Below are 16202 nucleotides of genomic sequence, written 5' to 3'. Positions count from 1 at the left end.
TAAGCGTTTTCTCCCTGCTAAGTTATCATTGTCTTGATTTTTGGGCTAGTTTATTAATCCTTTCAGCCAAAAAGATCTGGTACATTGTTCATAATGTCAAATCAAATTATTTAATTTATGCACATGATTGGAAAATTAAGCATCACATCCTAACATTATATTTTAGCACAGTAAGATTTATTCTAAAGTTTTGCTAATGTATACTGGTAAAAAAAAAAAAAAAAAAGCCAATCACTTGCAATTCCATTTTCCAGGATTTAGTTTTTCCTTTTGATTCTCTTGAAATATTAATCCACATTCGTGGGATCCCAAGTTACGTGGCGTCCATCATGCAAGTTTCCTAAAGCGGCCATGTCTTCCTCGTCTAACTGGAACCCAAACACCTGTGTGAGAGATGGCAGAGAGTAAAAACACGACAACAGTCGTTTCAACAGTAGGTATCTTCAACTGAGATACCTCCAGCTGAAATCACACAGAGAAGAAAGGTGTATGGAAAACGACCCATAAAGCTGGCTCGGCTCACAGAATGTATTTGTCACTATTCTGAAAATTTAAATGATTTTGACAATCCTAAACGGCCTAAAATAGGAAATATCTAGTATTATTTTGGTGTCAGATAAAAGGTTTTGTGTGAAATCTGTGTTGCCTACCTATGTGCTGTGCAGATTGAATCATTTTAAAGCATCGCTTAGAAGATAAAAGCCTAGAATTAACGAGCTCATAACTCACTTGACAGTTTTCCTGTATCCTGCTCTTTGTGACAGACTTTGGTATAGTGACAACTCCGTTCTGAGAAGGGAAAAAAAAAAAGACAAAATAAAAAAACTGGCTAATACCATGCAGATACCCACCAACCATAGCAGCCGTGCGCGCCTACCTGAATACTCCAGCGGATGCAGATCTGAGCTGACGTTCGGCCGTGCTTTTTTGAAATTTGTTGCACAACGGGACTGCTGAGGACTTGACCCTTCGCCAAGGGACTGTAGCCTTCAAACACGATCCAGTGCTTCCGGCAGTACTCCAGCAGGCGGTTGGGCTGTTGGAAAGGATGATACTCCACCTGACAAAGTCAAACGAGCACAGCAATGGTTTAAAGCAAAAAAAAAAAAAAAAAACATAAAAAAATTATTGGTGGTGGGGGAGCATTTTTTTTTTTACCTTTCACTAATCCTGAATGATAAGCAATAATTGTTGATTACTGTTTGTGCCACTAAATTGTATATCAGGCAGGTAAAGACGATAAAAAGATCCTCTATTATTATTGCAATTAAAAAAAAATATCAATGCACCTCATAAATAGCCATTTTTAAAACAATGTTTCAAACATTTGAGGAAAACTAGTTGGTAGAAGGGCATTTTAGACATCCAGAATGATTTTCCTATTTTACAACGTAACTAGATCATCTCTGGGATGAACTTTGCTTTCCTTCCTTGGCCTAAACTTCTTCAAGAATAAAAGGCATTTAAATGAACTGACAGCTCAGAGAAATGACCTGGTTGACATGTGGCACCACACTGCAGTCCTCCTTCAGCTGCTCCAGGTGGCGGACCAGAAAATTGCTCACCCCAATAGCTCGACAAATCCCTGCAACGATAGCATACCATGCCGACTTTATTTATAAAACGCTTTAAAATGGCTGAAACAACGCTCAGATTTCAGTTGTTGATGTTGGGAGAAATCTGAGTCGGGTTCCAGCTCGACAGATACAACTTCCGAAAGATAAAAGAAAGCATTAAAGTCTGTTGCGGTATATGATTGCTTTGCAACCACAACCAGTCATTTAATTTCATTCTAAACTAAAACTGAAAAACAAAACAAACATAAGTTACAAAAACGCTGTCAGACATCCAGATGGAGATTGAAGAGCCGGCTGAGGAGGAAGCGGGGTCGTAATCTCCACAACTCATTAAGTTTGCCGTGTCAGCAGCTACTCTTCAACTAGGCTGGGATTTGGACACTAACTTGAATTCGGGCTTGAGAAAACAAAGTCGGTGGTCCTCCATGTAAACAGCCCGTTGAGGTAGTCACTCATTGCGGCACTCGTTAAAAAGTGCCTTAAATAACGATCACTGCAGCGGCACACCGTTCAAGCCTGAGTTGGAAAAGGTTCCACATTTTAAAGTGATGGGGAATCTCAGGAAGGTCCAAAGAGAAACAATACAAGCATGGTTCCTGCAACATGATATTTTTTACCTTTGCATTGAAGCCTTTTACCTTCTTTATAAAGATCCTCCAGAGCTCTCCACGTCTCAGCTCTGATGGCTCTATTAGAACAACCGGGTTTTAATGCCTCGGGCCAGTGCATCAGGTACAGATCTGAGAAAGGACGCGAAACAGAAGATTTATTCAAAGTTAAAAGATGAAGATTATAAAGGAAGCAACCTTTCAATGTTGGTTTTCAGAGAGGCGCTGTGAGATTGTAACATTTTGACCCTGTGAGATTTGTTCCACGCAGCTTTAATATTTCACCTCATACCAAAATATTCAACCCCCATTGCCATGCAGGAATCCAGGCAGGCCTTTTTCGCAGCTTTGTATCCATAGTCTCCAGGCCAGAGTTTGTTGGTGAGCCACAGATCACCTCGTAGGAGCCCGCTCTCTTTGATGGCTTCTCCCAGCTTCTCCTCGCAGCCGTAGCGCTTTGCTGTGTCCAGGTGGCGAATGCCACACTCAGTGAGCGCATACACAATGGCATCATGGGAATATCCGCCCATATGAGATGTACCTGACAGACAAAAGCAAATATTACATTAAAAAGAATTTTATCTCACATTAAAAAAAAAAACAAAAAAAAAACAAGTCCGTATTTATGAAGAATCCTAAAATTAATAGTAGCTCTCAGTTACGTCATTTTAGGAAAAACTTTAGAATTTCCAGAATTCGTAGATTGTTCTTATAATTGTACTACAGGCCTTAAGAGAGCTCCTAAAAGGATAAAAGGAAAAAGATAAAATAAAATAGGGAGTAGTGAAGAGGACCTTTAGCAGGCCTAAAAGTGTCTTAAGCAGGGAAGATGGAAACAGAAAGAGCTGATTGGCTGATCCTCCTCTGTTTAGGTAGACACCCTCAGTTCTGTCTCCAAACATCAGTAACATAATCTGAATGTAAAAGCTTAAAAATAACAATTCTTTTGGAGTACGAAGCCTGATGAATTGTTTTGCGCTAAGCTTTATTGTTATTGTTATCCCCCCCCACACACACACACACACACACACAGCATATATTTTACTTTAAACGGTATAATTAAACCCATTTAGACGTTTTCCAACGTAATACAGACCTAATCCAAGTATAGGGATTTCCAGACCGTTGGAGAGTTGGACTGTGGGACCGCTCAGGGCTGGCAGTAAAGGCATGCTTCTCTGCTAGACACTGGTAAACAGCCCTGCATATAAAAAAAAAAACAAAAAAACAACATCAGTTAACATTAGTTAATCTTTACATTTCTTATGTTAAAAAGACAAATGTGTTCCGTGCCATTGAATATCTTCACTGTTATTTTAAATACAGGATCCTAACTCACCCAAAACTTCAAATCTCAGCTGCAGATTCACGTCAGGAGTTCTCTGCAAAAAAAAAAAAAGAAAAAACTCAGACGGCACTTATTCTGTCCAATCAGGTTCGCGCTCCAACCGGTAGCCCAGCCCTCTTTTCCACATGTCTGGCCCCAAGACTCGGGCTGCTGACGTCATAGCTGCGCAACCAACATGGCGACAAAGTAACGCGAAAGAGATGATTGCTGTGCAAACACAATGAGGTGAGTTGTAAGCGTGGAAGCAAAACCCGAGTGAGAGCGACTCTGTGGTAAAGTGTGAAGCAACTGAGCTGATCGGTAAGAAGCAAAGTCTGCAGCAGAGATACCCCCCCCCCCTCTCATAAACAAACTGCGAGAAGAAGTTGTTGTTATTATTATTGTAGCGATAAAGTCCGCGTCTTTGAAGCAGGGGCCCGGTTCGAATCCCAGTTGCGTCAGGAAGAGCATCCAAGTTGTAATTATTGCTGTGGCGACCCCTGAACAAGGGACACACATACAAACATTGTAAACAACACACGGTATTCGCCAAGGCTCATTTTATTATTGATTTGACTCGTTCATAATATAAACCATCACTCCCCTATGCTAAAAAAATGTCTGGAGTGTGTTTTTTTCCTAAAGTACAACAAATAAACATATTCTAAATACATTATCTAAGGTGGGCTATTGCTTTCCTTCACTTTGAGACTAATGTTTCTGTAAATTTTTGTGTGTCTGCACTGTCTTCTCCAATATTTGGAGGATGGCAAGGCACACAGAGCCAGCTTCTGCTAAGGGGATAATGCCTTTGTTGCCAAATGCATGCATGCTCAGTATGAGGGATTGCTGCAAAGCAGTGCAATTGACTGCCCGCCGTTGCTGCATGCTCATCAAGGAGCGAACGAATGCTGCAAAGTCAGTGACTCAGTGCCATCGGCCAGGTTTCCTTCAACATAAAACCTTTGTACCAATTGGAATATCGCGCTTAACCTGGCTGCTTTGCAGGGTCCTGCGTTGCTGCTTTGGGATTCGTCGAAAGTGCATCATCTTTCCCCTCCTGCTGATCCTCTTGGTCGGAGCCGCCTTGACAGCTCTGTTGCCCCCTGCCGAAGAGCATGGAGGCGTGGTTGGGGTCCTGGGAGTGCTGCGCAGGGCGGCGCCGCAAAAGGGGATCCCTGCTCAGGGTCAACTTGCAGACATCTCAGAGGAGAAGAAGTTTACCGTCATCATCCAAACGTACAACCGCACAGACATTTTGCTCAAACTCCTGAACCATTACCAGGCGGTGCCTCATCTGCAGATGATCGTCATAGTTTGGAACAACGTCAGGGAGCAGACGCCGGCGAAGCTCTGGGAATCCTTGGGTCCTCATCCGGTGCAGGTGATCTTCAAAGAACAGACGAGCAACCAGATGCGAAACAGACTGCAACCCTTCCCCGAGATTGCCACCGATGGTTGGTGCATTTTTATTTTGCTCTGCTCTCATTGTGTCAAATAGTCACAGATCTTTTTGCTAGAGATGTACCAATCAATAGGCCGGAGAATGTAGTCGGGCAATTTTTGCTGGATCGGCTCCTAATAGGTGAACGACAGGACACGTACTGTAAATCAGATACTTTATTAAATGCTTCAAAAGTCCCACCACTTTTGCAATATAAATGCAACAACCAACAGCGCGTACTTTGATGCATGTTTTTTTCTTCAGATGAAGAGTTAGGGTCATACACTTTCATGCATCAATGGGTGTATTCTTATGATTTCTGACTTTTAGGTTGGTTCGTAAACTACTGCTTCTATCTAAGTAGTAGTACTTACGATCCAACCAAAAACTGTGCATTGTTTTCTTTTTATGTTGAAGTCCTTTAAGAAGAAATCCGTGAGAATCTGTGAGAAAAAGCCTGGTTGTTGCATCTCTATTCTGAAATGTTTTATGTCAACAACGTTTACTGGTATTTCTGTGACTTTTCTTGCTCTTTGGATCACCTCTGATTGGTTTTCGTTTTTTTTTTTTTTTTTCTCAACCATTTACTGTAGCGGTCCTGATGCTGGATGATGACACTCTTGTCAGTGTTCCTGACATCACTTTTGCCTTTTCTGTCTGGAAGGTAAAGCATTTCATAGTCAATTACATATTCAAATGGTATTTTCACCTTTGTCACTGTGGCGTTGCATGGCGTCTAAACTGCACCATGTTGGTCATATAATCAACATTTATTTTATAGCAATTTCCAGACCAAATAGTTGGATATGTCCCACGGAAACACGTCTCGACCGCTGGAGGAGTTTACAGTTACGGCAGCTTTGAGCTGCAGAATCCAGAAGTGGCCGGAGGCGACATGTAATTCGACCTCACATTTGTCCCGTTGTTGCCTCTTTGTTTAGCCTGCTCTCATTTCTTTCAATTCTCTCTGCAGGTACTCCATGGTTCTAATCGGTGCTGCCTTCTTCCATCGCCGCTACCTCCAGCTGTTCCAGGATCAGCCAAAAGAAGTTCACGCCTTAGTCGACGAAACCCAGAACTGTGACGATATAGCCGTGAACTTTGCTGTTGCTCTGTATTTAAGAAAACACTCGAAGCCGAGCACAGCCCACAGACCTTCTGGGATTTTCGTCAAGCCCGTGGACCTTCGCAACCTCGAGAAAGATGCCAGCAGTGGGTATCAGGGAATGTGGCATCGTCCTGAGCACCTTCTCCAGAGATCGTACTGTCTGAACCGGCTGACGCAGATTTACGGCTTCATGCCGCTCTGCTTCTCCAACCTCATGGTCTCCCAGTTTGGTTTCCCAAGCTATGCCAATCACAAGAGTAGGGGATGAAGAAGTTACACGTCGCTGTTTAGGGTTAAAATAAGAGACTCATGAGGAGTTTGGTTGGATTGTTAAACTGGAAACACTTAAGATGCCAATCAGCTGATGATGACCTTAAGGCAGTTTCCATCATAGGGCAATGATGGGACCGCAGCATAGTTGGATGTCAAAATCCATCTTTGATAAGGTCTTCTAGTGGATTGCAATGCACTGGGAACAACACAGTCTAAAAATCTAACAGAATTATTTATGGTATTTTTTTATGTACTTTTTTCCCTAAGGAATCCAATGCATGCTTAGACAATCATTTATATAGTAATTTTTGTAATCAGATGTAAATTGGTTAAATTAAAAATGGTCTTTTCCTTAACACAAATAGTGACTGATTTCTAAATTATGCCTATACAAATGAAATCTGAAAATAGAAATGAAAGTTGAGATTCTAAGAAACCCAGATCTTAAGAGCTCATTACGGGCTTAAAGAACGTGGTTCAAAGTTGGCTTGTATTAATTTTGCTTAATTAATTCAAAATTTTCCTCATTTTGCCAATTTAAGGACTCAGTCCAGTCCTCTGGGTAATTTAATTTCGTGTAAGACAGTTACAGAAAGTGTGAAGCAATCCGTGCAGCAATCTAACGCCAGAGAGGAGAAAGCACCACACAAGCAAACTTCAAATGACCATTTAGCCTACGGACGTCATCGTGTATTATACAGAAAATACTTTCTTACCTTTTATATTGTCTAGAGTGTATTTATATGTATATTTTTCTGCAACTTTTCCCTTTTCTTCTAAACTGTTTATTATTGAGAGCAGTTCTGTAATATATACGCCCCTCTGTATCATATTCTTTGTACAACTCTCCAATTTTTACTACTGATTATTCAATATTTTTCCCTATTATTTATTGATCCTATTTATTTATTGAATAAAATAAAACCCGACAGGTTAAAGAGCCGCACCTTAAACCTGCCGGCTGCTGAAACTAATTAATTTCTCCCCAAGTCGATGATAAAGTTAATATCTAAATATTAATAATTACATGAGTGTTAAAGATGTTTGTGCTCATTTCCTCCACTGTTTAGGTGGTGGATCACCCAATCAGCTCTTTGTTTCCTCCATCTTCCCTGCTTGAGATACTCTTAGGCTCGCTAAAAGTCCTCCTCACTACTAAAATGTGTTCACATAGGAGCTCTCTTAAGATCTAAGATGCTTTATGAATAACCTTTTATCTAATTGACGTAAAATTCAAAGAAAAATCGTATTTGGGAAATTATAAGATTTGTTCTTAAGTGACGTCACTAAGAGCTACTTTTAGTCTGAGGATTCTTTGTGAATAAGGGCACAGGTTTTTGATGTGGGAAGGCTTCCTTTCTAATCTTGAGCTCCGTCCACAGATTGTCTCAAAGACTAAGGTGGGGACTTGGAAGATGCCACTCTCATCCACAAACATGCATATTACCTCCAGTCAGGAGAAACATGTTGGCAGAATAAAAATATATATTATCTGCATTTAGCAAATAGTTTTTATGTAAAAAATGTTTAAAACCTTCCTATGTCAAAAAGACACACATTAGGAAGATATGGCTTGTATGTTGTGGCGATGGAGATAAAGGGTTAAAATAATTGCAAAAGAGAAGATTTTGGTTTATTCTTCTAGATGTTTTCTAATATGAAAGAAAATGTCTACATGGAGTGATGGTTAAGTCCATCCTCTTCATATTATTAGGTTTTACCTGCCAAAATATTGCAACGTATGTGGTGTCCCAACTAGGGCTTAGATTTGGGCAGACACCACCTCTGACAAATGATCCAAGATATATAATCACTTTATAGCAAGAGAAAATACAACAGTAGGTGGAAAAAGGTTAAATCATCTAGTTCTTACTAGACAGTAGTTTACCTAAAATCAACCCTTTTGTTCTGTTTGCATGATGGTTAATGATGGTTTAATTAGAAAAACCAGGAACAAATACAGCCTCCAATAGTAAACATGGCAGAACAGATCCAAAGACGCTCATATGTGCAAGCAGATCTAAATCACAGATGTTTCCTGGTACTGAGCATCACCATGTTTGGTAGTTTAGAAACAAATCAAACTGATTAAAAAAAATGGTCTCTTTATTTGCTATTGTTCATCTGAGATCAAATGTATTCACCTTTTTATGCTGCGATATGAAAGCCTTAGAAGGAAACAAGTGGTACCACACCGTAGGAGGGAAGCGCCCCAAAATGCCAATATGGCCTCATTAAATCTTAAGTCTCTAAATATCATTAGGTGAGCTAACTCACTGTTTCGTTCACATTGAATACAACATTTTATTTTAATATACTTCTATATTTATTCAGGAAAACTGACAGCCCCTTCAACAGATTAGAAAAAATCCAGGTCTTTTCAGAGATGAGAGGAATCCCGTTGGCGTCGGATTTCAGGGATCTTTAGGTGGGATTACTGGGTTCCAGGTCCTCCACCACCGGGCCTTGATCCTCTGCCACCGAGAGAGCGAAAATCGTGCCACAGCTTCACGAGAGGCTCCCTCCTTCTCCAGATTAGCTTGTTGCCGTATGCCACGTACCAGCTGTAAGACAAAACATAGTTTAAATGAGACTGCTGGGGTGCATGGCCCTTTAAAAAGGAATTTGCATTCAATGAGCTCATTTAATCCTTTCCAGCCACCGAAGTTGTATCCCCAGTCTAAAAGTTAGGGATTGGAGACTCACACTCCAAAGAGAGCACCGCCAAGGTGAGCAGCATGATCAAACAGCCGCCATCCCAGCATGAGCCCCGCCGCATCTATGGCCACAATTGCTTTGAGAGCCTGAAGACACATGAACACTGGGAAGTTGAAATCATGACCGATGCACCGGAGTGCAACGACATCTCTGCCGTGCATTGAGTCAGGCACACTTACACATTCATACACTTGTTTGCTTTGTTCATGCACACATTTATATCTTTTGCCTGCAGCAAAAACACAATATAGGAATGAGAACACATTTCACGTGTAAGAGATGGCAAACATGCCCAGCATCTCAGTGACATGCACTGGCTTGGATACCCATGGAAAGTGTCAAACACGTACATTTCCGGCAGTGAAAGTGAGCACAGGGAGGAAGATGATGCCTAGCTTGGCCTCTGGTACTTTTGTACAGACTGCAGCAAGTACCGCCATGACAGCACCTGACTGGGAACAAACCAGAGTCGTAGATCACAATCTTTTTTTTATTATTCACATTCAAATATTGATAGTTCCAAAAAAAAAAAAAAAAAGACTTACCGCCCCTAGTGATGGATAGAAACGCCCGGTGGCTGTTTTACAAACGTAACTGACCATTGTGGATATCACACCTTAAATCGCAAACAAATAAAAGATTACTCTTCTCCCCCCCCCATCACCAGAGATGCTCTTCCAGTCAGGAATTTACTTGCAGTCCCATTTGGATATGAGTGCTCTTTTAGTTTGTGGACTTTAATAGTGCGTTTGAGGTGGAATGACTACACATGACTACTAACATTTTTTAAAAACAACTATTTATTAGGGTCAAATTCAAACCTACACCTCAACTCATATTTAACTAGATAACCCTTAATAAGTTGTAGAGAAGTCGTCTGCTTTGTGAGGACAAAAAAAAGCCCCCCAAACAAAACCTTCTGACACAATGCCAGCTGGATATTTGACCACTCTCTTTTTTTTTTTAAATCAGGAAAGGTAGAGTTTATGTCAACAGGCTGCTTTTCTGACTAAGCATTTTAGCACACTCAGCTAATTTAACACAATGGTGTTTGTGTGTTGGGGGAGGTCATTCTAGAAGCCTAATATTAGCGTCCTTCACCCATTCAAGAACCAGCTTTGAAATGTGTAATTGTTGGAAAACCCAACAGGGCCCAAGTTTTGACCCTGTGACACAAACTGTCCCCCTCAGGAAAATAAATGGGAGAAGGTCGCTGAAGAGCAATCCGGTTACCGCCAAGGCTCCGACCTGTGATAAACCGCAAGATGCTGAGAGTTTAACATTACCAAAAACTGAGAGGGTGCAGACAAAGAAAGAAGCCTCCGTTCAAAAATTTAAACTATCAAGTTTGACTAAAATTTGCTGCTTGCCACATGGACAAGATGAGAAACAGATTGAGCTATTTGGTCACAGAGACGAGAAAAATGTCTTAAGAAGTGGGGAAAAGTGAACGATTGGAGCCTAAGAGGAATGTACCAAGTGTAAAGCATGATAGTGGTAGCATTATGCTAAGGGTCTAATGTGATGGGAAATGGTGGATGTTGATGGGATAACAAAAATGTAGGTCTACCTTAAATCAACAGCTAGGGTTTTAAAACAGGACAACGACCCAAAACTCAGCTTAAAGATGTTTTTTAAGTTTATAGACCAGGCTAACAATAGGCTTCTGGAATGGCCCAAACCTAAACATGTATGTTAAAAGCCAGTGCCCGTATTCACACAGATTGTCAGAGTCCTCCCAGGGAGCTCCTATCTTAGCCTAACAATTTCTATGTAGGAGTCTTCATTTAAGAGTGATTGAGATCGCTGCTGAGAGCGACTGAGTAAGAAAACAACATAAATTTTAATCTTAGTGAGGTGATGTGGTTGACCCTGTTGCTATGTGTGACACTTCTTTTCAGAGCTGTGATTAGTTGATAGTAAAAGAAGAAAAAAACAACACAAATGCGCTTCTAGTAATGCAGGGAGAGAAATTAGACCGCATTAAGAAATGTTTGCCATGATGATGAAAACAAGTAAAACTTTTTTTTTTTTTTACACAGCATCAAAATGTTTTAGAGCACCTTATTTAGGTCCTAATTATTTTGATTTGCTTGTTATCACTCGCCAGTCATTACCTCATCTATCTGATGTTAATGTGCACTCACCTGTCAGCATTTTACTAGGATTGCCTGCTTGTATAAAGTGGTTGTATTTTCACGCATCGACGTGAAATGGAGAAAAAAAAGGATTACCGAACAGCAGCGCACCTGTCCATTTCTGGGAGGAAAAGGAGTGCTGAAAGGTAAATTGGTCACCTGATCACGACACAAATACACAGAGTTTAAACCGTAGTACCACAAAACAATGCGCCTTTTTCTCTGTACATCTTGGTGCTTTACGCACCAGCCTAGAAAGTGAGCGCTCCGTGCAGAGATCAAAGCGAGTAGATGACATCACAAAAGCAAACCTAGAGGACCATTCATACTTATTCTTTGTAAATTTCTCCACTTTTTATTCACGATCATCCAACAGGTTTTTTTATGGTTTATTTATCCTCCATAAAATGACGATATACAAACTAATTTCCCACTATGAGCATGATAAAGTTTATCTTATCTACATCTTAATAATTGTATGATTTTGTATGAAGTTCCTCCATGTTTAGGCGGTGGAATCAGCCGAGCAGCTCTCTTTGCAGCTCCCCCCCCCCCCCCATCTTCTCTCATTAAGACGCTTTTAGGCTCGCTAAAAGTCCTCCTAACCGCTTTTTTTTCACTTTAGGAGCTCTCCTAAAGGGGTGGTTTGTGAATAACTTATATCTTACCAAGGTAAAATTCTAAGAATAATCTTAGAACTCGGGAAACTATGAGATTTTTCCTAAAATGACCTCACAAAGAGCTACTTTTAGTCTCAGGAATCTTTGTGAACACGGGCACGGGTCCTTGCCAGGAAAACCAGCTAGTTTAAATGAGCTCCACATGGTCTGATAAAAAGAGTGGTCAAATATCCCCCTATGACCATACTGCTTAAATATGCTTTTACATCCTAATGTTTGGGTTCTACCTGTAATTGTACTTTTACTCAAAATAAAGATTAAATTATATAAGACGCTTGTTGATGCCCACAAAAAGTGTGGATTTTCCCCTCAACTGGCTATGGGACATTTCGCTAGTTAAAAATTGGGTGAAGGGTTGGGTGTACATAACTGAATGCATAGTTATAACTTTATCCATATGTTGTTTAGAGAACATCCATAATAAATTAAAACTATTGCACACTGTTTTTCTTTCCACCCAGGAACAAAAACCCCACATTGTTCAAATGCATCACCAGGACTAAAACAATGAGAGCAAGTATGTAAACTTCTGACTGGAACTGCAGATTAAATCCTGCACTGCATGCGTATAAACATTTCAACTCAAATGATTACAACTTTCTCAAAAATGATTACAGGAAACATTTCGAATGCCGACAAGAGTTGAAAACAGATGCACTACGGGCCCTTAAAAGCGAAAGTTGATGAAAAGTAATCTAAAGGCAAATTCCGCAAATGGATTCGTACAAATTACCATTTTTGTCCCTCCACATTGTCCCATTTTAAACGCTGGATATTAAAAGGCAACATTTACACTTTTGTGGCATCTAGTGGCTAGACAGCAGATTGCTGCTGTCTGAATGCAGCACACGGTGGCTGGAATAGAAAAAAAAAAAAAAAAAGATGAAAAATGTAAAAGGCCAGCTCCAGACGCGTGTTTGGTTTGTCAAGTCTTAAAACTACAGAAACACAAAGGGCCTAATCTAAATCAACCGTACTTATAAAGACCTCTGACTTCAGTTTAATCACCAACCGGTTAAAACATAATCATTTTCTTCTTTCTTTTCGTTTCTGTAAAATAAAATACTAAACTCCCCTTTTAAAAAATACAAGTGGATAACAATTTGTGGTGCTCAAGATTTTTGTAACGCTATAAAAATAATAATGTCACTTGAAATAAGAAAGAAAAATAAATCTGCTCCACTGTTTCAACACTTGAGCAATTTCAGACAGTATTTATGCAGTCTGAACCCCTCATTGCTTTCCTCCACTTACCAGCAGAGAGGTAGACTGCAAGAAACTGCTCTTTGCCTAAGAGGGAGACGATACCGGAGGAAAACGTCCATAGGACGTACATGTTGGCCACCATGTGGATAATGGAGTAGTGGCTAAAGGAAGACAGAACCATGGGAAGGCACCGTGTTTCTAGGTGGGAAGAGAGGAAGAAAAAAAGAACAAGAAGAAGAAAATAACGTAGACGCTTACACAACAGAGAAAGGAAATCAGCTTCATCCAGCGGTTATTATGTTGCGTCTTTTGATTTCCCACAACAAACAGCCGTACTCACTGGAGGCAGGGTTGGCTGTGAAGTACTTTATCATAGTTCTTTGCATCGAAGGGATCCTCCAGCAACACAGAACCGCAACGTTTATTGCTATAATACCTGGGAGATGTTAAGAAGAAATTGCAGGATTAATGAACATTTGCAAACATGTGTCACAATTTGTGAGACCCAAAAATAGGCCGGCTGTTCAAACTACCGGTAGCAGTCCTCTGTCCCTCTGTGAGGCTGCTCCAGAAGTCGTCCACTATGGACACGAGGAGGAGCAGCTGCCGCTGGAAGCCGGACAGTTGGTTCCACCAGTCGTGCCAGTACGCCATATCCTGGGAGCCCTTGTTGACACAACGGCGGAGAACGGACTCACTGTGAGTTGACCGTGAACTAAGCAGGTGGTAGGAATAAAACAGTGGCGGTGACAATTTAGTAAAATCCTTACCATCATGAGTTTCTCTAATTCCTCCCCATCTTTTGCAGTCTGAACTCTGGCTTTCAGGGTCTCATACTGCAGAATGGCCGCGCCGCCAAAGGAGCACCCTGCAAACTGCCATGGAGTCAGACAACCAGCTACGATCTACAGCTGCCCTTAAAAGTCACAATCATCTGATTTCCTTCACTAAATTCTCCCTGCCCACTTTAGGGAATGACCACAGGTAATCTGTAGCCCCATGTGTCGTTAATAGGGACAAGGTCTGTTGAGTTTTAAGAGAAAAACATATTTTTATCTGCTTTCTCAGATTCTGTCATAATGCGGAAATCAGCATACCCCTACTGTGAACATCAGTGGTCTGAAGAGCGTTGGCCGTCGGACTTTAGGAGGAGGCGGGGGTCCTGGCGTGCCCGCCTCAGGCGGTGATGCTTTGGTTTGTTGCTGTGTGACATTTCCCGTTTTGGTATCTGTCCTCTTAGCTTCCCGGCGGAAACCGCACCTCTGTTGCTGGTACTGGTTGAGTCTGTCGAAAAAAAAGAAGAAGAAAAAAATTGCACTTAATGTATAGGCATGGGCTGATTAGGGCTGGGCGATATGGACCAAAAAATAACACCTCAATAATTTTAGGCTGACTACCGATACACAATATTTATCTCAATATGTTTTTCTTTTCATAAAGTAATTATATAAAGACATCTCTGAATCAAAGCTTTATCCCAAATGTCTCACAGACACATTTCTTAACAGCTGTAAATAAATGTGAGAAACAGCTGGAAAAACAACTTACTTGGATCCATGGGTAATATAATTATAAAGCAACGCAGATCATCTCAATATAAACTATATCGTCTCATCTTATCTCTCTCTTTCTTAAAAACAAAATCTCATTATTTTTAAAATCTCTCTATATCGCCCAGCTCTAGTGCTGATACCAATATTATGCAATACCGAAGGTAAGTTTTCAAAGCTGCTACAGGTTCTTCCTCCCTAACATTCCTGCAGTATGAAATCCCGTTGATAAGATGCAATAGAAACTGCTGGGTGACCATGATTTTTCTGCGATTTGTGGAACAGGACCGTCCCTATCACCTTTATATGGCCAGAGGAAGTTTTACACAGCAAAAGTTTCAATTATGGAAAATTAAGGAGCTTGAAATGTGCAGATCTTTCAAGCGGATAATTGCTGATTACACTTTTTACTGTATAATCAATGAGATAGGTATGAAAAAAAAAAAAAAAAAAAAATAAAATATATATATATATATATATATATTTACATTTCTATATATTTTTCACACACACACACACACATATATATATATATATATAGAGAGAGAGAGAGATTTTTTTTACATATTGTTTACACACACACACACACATATATATATATATATATATATATATATATATATATATATATATATATATATATATATTATTTATTATTCATTATTTTATATGGGTGAAATCACATAAAAACAACCCAAAATAAAATATTAGGTGTTGGTGTCGATAAATATTTTCATTTTGGCAACAAGACTGTCACCAAAGCATTATTTCTAAAAGAAAAAAAAATAATAATAATTTTTTATTTGTTTGTCCAGTTAAGGGACATTTGTTGACGGTCCCTAAGCACAGCTAGCGTTACGTCGACTTGTTTCCATCCGCGGACTTTTCACAACATCATCATTGTTTATGTGGAGAAACAAACAGAAGCAGCAACCAAACGGCAGACATTTCACCCTCCGTGTGTTATAACAACCGCGTAAAGACGACTAATTGAAAGTGGCTTATGGAAAATGCAGCGTGTGTGACCGTCGTTCGTTCAGCACATTCAACACGAGCGTATAAAGGCGACCGTGAAGGAATCCCACTGACAGCACAGGTTTTCCTCCCTCACTGAACAAAGTTATCCATCTACAGTGGCGGAACGGTTAGGTAACTTCACATTACGAGCCGAGAGGAAAACCTGGACGCGCGGACCAACGCGCCTCCTGCCAGGCTCGTTGTCGTTTAGACGCACACAGAAAACTGAGCGCCGCTTTTACTGCTCACCTTGAGCACCGCGACACAGCGTTTGGCGATCTAACGAACTCTGCTTTGCTCCATTTCATAATAAATCCTCTGCACGCCATGACTGTTGTGACCTCCTGCTCGAAGCCCCTCCCACTGTCAGACTCAAGCTGGTGTTGCGTTCACGGGCGGTCGTAAAAACAAACACATCCTCCGATACGTCCCGCCTCGGATTTGAATGGGTTGACTACCGTATAGTTAGATCATTTTAAACCTATTGCCAGCAGGCTGAATATTGGTTCCATCTGCAGTGTAGCGACAAATAGTACAGTTATATAGCTCTATTGAG

The 16202-nt window shown here is 40.5% G+C and overlaps 3 protein-coding genes across 4 annotated transcripts; 1 reads left to right on the top strand and 2 right to left on the bottom strand.

Annotated features, from left to right (window-relative positions):
* Nucleotides 1-51: 51 nt before the first annotated feature.
* Nucleotides 52-3560, bottom strand: zgc:110366 (aldo/keto reductase). Of its 2 annotated transcripts, none has more exons than XM_036138137.1 (8): nucleotides 3525-3560; nucleotides 3282-3386; nucleotides 2478-2726; nucleotides 2195-2317; nucleotides 1494-1585; nucleotides 878-1060; nucleotides 730-789; nucleotides 52-383 (listed from the first exon to the last, which is right to left on the bottom strand). In XM_036138137.1, the coding sequence occupies exons 2-8, from the start codon at nucleotides 3355-3357 to the stop codon at nucleotides 288-290; spliced, it is 879 nt and encodes a 292-aa protein (XP_035994030.1). In that variant the 5' UTR covers nucleotides 3358-3386; nucleotides 3525-3560; the 3' UTR covers nucleotides 52-287. The 2 variants fall into 2 exon arrangements, with proteins under 2 accessions (XP_035994030.1, XP_035994031.1); XM_036138138.1 differs by having other exon boundaries at nucleotides 2216-2317.
* A 73-nt stretch (nucleotides 3561-3633) lies between these two features.
* On the top strand, nucleotides 3634-6703 carry extl2 (exostosin-like glycosyltransferase 2). Its single transcript, XM_012876523.3, has 5 exons — nucleotides 3634-3758; nucleotides 4521-4969; nucleotides 5550-5620; nucleotides 5738-5853; nucleotides 5930-6703. The coding sequence occupies exons 1-5, from the start codon at nucleotides 3754-3756 to the stop codon at nucleotides 6330-6332; spliced, it is 1044 nt and encodes a 347-aa protein (XP_012731977.2). The 5' UTR covers nucleotides 3634-3753; the 3' UTR covers nucleotides 6333-6703.
* A 1722-nt stretch (nucleotides 6704-8425) lies between these two features.
* Nucleotides 8426-16026, bottom strand: parla (presenilin associated, rhomboid-like a). Its single transcript, XM_036138136.1, has 10 exons — nucleotides 15896-16026; nucleotides 14177-14363; nucleotides 13850-13954; nucleotides 13613-13745; nucleotides 13420-13515; nucleotides 13128-13277; nucleotides 9601-9671; nucleotides 9406-9507; nucleotides 9044-9141; nucleotides 8426-8901 (listed from the first exon to the last, which is right to left on the bottom strand). The coding sequence occupies exons 1-10, from the start codon at nucleotides 15973-15975 to the stop codon at nucleotides 8772-8774; spliced, it is 1152 nt and encodes a 383-aa protein (XP_035994029.1). The 5' UTR covers nucleotides 15976-16026; the 3' UTR covers nucleotides 8426-8771.
* Nucleotides 16027-16202: the final 176 nt, after the last annotated feature.

Source organism: Fundulus heteroclitus, chromosome 6, assembly GCF_011125445.2.
Source record: "Fundulus heteroclitus isolate FHET01 chromosome 6, MU-UCD_Fhet_4.1, whole genome shotgun sequence".
NCBI lineage: Eukaryota > Metazoa > Chordata > Actinopteri > Cyprinodontiformes > Fundulidae > Fundulus > Fundulus heteroclitus.
The sequence above is the reverse complement of the archived record's forward strand: the minus strand, read 5'-3'. Positions and strand labels throughout refer to the sequence as shown.